Genomic DNA, 2,118 nt, shown 5'->3' with positions numbered 1-2,118 from the left:
CAGAGCAGGGAGAGGCTGCCAAGGCATCCCAGGCCGGCCGGTGGGGATTGTCCTGCTCAGGGCTGGAGCTGAGAGCCAGGGAAGATGTTTTTCCCTGTCCTGAAACGATGAGGAGGAGATGGGAGAGGGGCTGTGCTCTCCTGGATGTTGGCTGGATCAGCCTGGGTGCTTTCCCGTGGAAGTTGGCTCCATTCTCTGTTTGCTCAGGACTTTGTGCTCCAAGAATCTTTCCGAGCAGCCCCAGAGCTGGGGTGGGGAGCGTGAGATAGGTCCCCATCCCTCCCCCCTGTGCTGCAGCAGGAGCACAGGGCAGGGCAATTTGGGCCCAAACTGGGACCCTTTGTAGCCCCTGCAGCAAAACCCTCCCTGGTTTCCCTGCCCGGGGGTGTCCTTGGTGCAGAGTCCCTGTGCAGGGTGGGACAAAGCCCCCCCTGTGCCTTTGGGGATCCTGGGGATAGGGTTTCTAATCCCCCCAGCCTTAGGCTCCCAAGTGCTCTGCTGAAAGCTGATCAGAGGCTCGGGCTGCTTAGCTGGGCTGCTGAGGGTGGGGAGGCTGAGGATTAGAGCAGGCCAGGAGACAAAATATCCCCCCAGGCTGGTGCCACGCCAGCTGGCTGCTGGGGCAGTGCCCAGCTCCTGGCCCTGCTGCTGCTGCAGAGCCTGGCTGGGCACAGGGGGCTGAACTGGCACAGAGAGCCTGGCTGAGCCTAAGCAGGGCACAGAGGAGCTGAACTGGCACCGAGAGCCTGGCTGAGCCTAAGCAGGGCACAGGGGGCTGAACTGGCACAGAGGGTTTGTCCTGGCACAGAGAGCCTGGCTGAGCCTAAGCAGGGCACAGAGGAGCTGAACTGGCACAGAGGGGCTCTCCTGCTGCACTGCTGCCCAGCCCTGCCTCCCTGCAGGAGTGCAGCAGGTGAGTGCTGCATGGGACCTCCCATGAAAGAGGGGAGGAGAAAAGCCCACTCTGATTTCTGCAGCTCCCAGGGTACAACAACCAGGGTACAGCTCCCAGGGTACAGCTCCCAGCGAGGGTTGCAGCTCCCATGCTCTGCTGTCACCACCTCAGCCCAGCTCTGCCCCCAGCTCCACCTGCCCAGCCCCTCCAAGGACCCTGCACTCCCCCCAGCCCTGCACCTCCCCCTGGCAGCCCCCCAGGCCCCTGTGCCCTGACACACACAGAGCCAGGATGGCAGCAGCCACTGCCCATCTCCCTGACTTTGCAGCAGCAGCAGCAGCAGCACCAAATCTGCTTTGCAAATGAGCTGGCAGAGCAGCTCCTGGATGTCTCAGCACCCTCCCAGAGCCAGGCTGTGCTTTTAGTGCCGTGCTGCTCATCCAGCACAGAGCCCCAAGGCAGGTTCTGCTCAGCCCGAGCACCTGCAGGAGGTGCGGAGCATCCGCCTGAGAGGATGGGCAGGCACCTGGGGTTCTGTTCCCCAATCCCTGCTTTGCCTCCTCTCCCTGCCTCCTTGCAGAGCCCTGCAGCTGAAAGGGAGCCAAATCAGGGCCGGTTTTAATATTACAGCTGAAAATGAAAGGCGTTATCAGTGGAACTGCAGAGTTATGAAGGCAGGCCAGGCAATAACCTGGTGCCAGGTCAGAGCTCTGCGGGATCCTGGTCCTGCCCTGCCCCTGGCTGGGAGGGAAATGGGGCTGAGGTGTGTGGGAATGGCATGGGAATTGCAGGGACTGGCTGGGAATATCTGGGAATGGCTGGGAAAATCTGGGAATGGGTGGGAATGGGTGGGAATAGGAGGAAAAACTGGGAATGGGTGGGAATGGGTGGGACTGGCTGGGAGTATCAGGGAAAATCAGGGAATGGCATGGGAATAGCAGGGACTGGCTGGGAATGGCTGGGAATATCTGGGAATGGCTGGGAATGGGTGGGACTGGCTGGGAATAGCAGGAAAAACTGGGAATGGCTGGGAATATCTGGGAAAATCAGGGAATGGCATGGGAATAGCAGGGAATGGCTGGGAATATCTGGGAATGTGCAGGGAATGGGTGGGAATAGCTGGGAATATACAGGAATATATGTGTATGGCAGGGAATGTGCAAAGAATGGGCAGGGAATGGCTGGGGATATCTGGGGATATCTGAGAAAGGGTGGGGGTGGGG

General features: G+C 60.1%; 1 protein-coding gene across 1 annotated transcript in view; it reads left to right on the top strand.

Annotated features, from left to right (window-relative positions):
- The window catches only part of SAMD11 (sterile alpha motif domain containing 11), a 72,266-nt gene that overhangs the window by 41,951 nt on the left and 28,197 nt on the right, over positions 1–2,118 (top strand). The window contains exon 6 of the mRNA XM_031062543.1: positions 1,476–1,596. Within this exon, the coding sequence (XP_030918403.1) occupies positions 1,476–1,596 (121 nt within the window). The remainder of the gene's footprint in view (positions 1–1,475; positions 1,597–2,118) is intronic.

This window comes from Geospiza fortis, unplaced genomic scaffold, assembly GCF_000277835.1.
Source record: "Geospiza fortis unplaced genomic scaffold, GeoFor_1.0 scaffold662, whole genome shotgun sequence".
Lineage (NCBI taxonomy): Eukaryota > Metazoa > Chordata > Aves > Passeriformes > Thraupidae > Geospiza > Geospiza fortis.
Note: the sequence above shows the minus strand (reverse complement) of the source record. Positions and strands in the feature narration are given on the sequence as shown.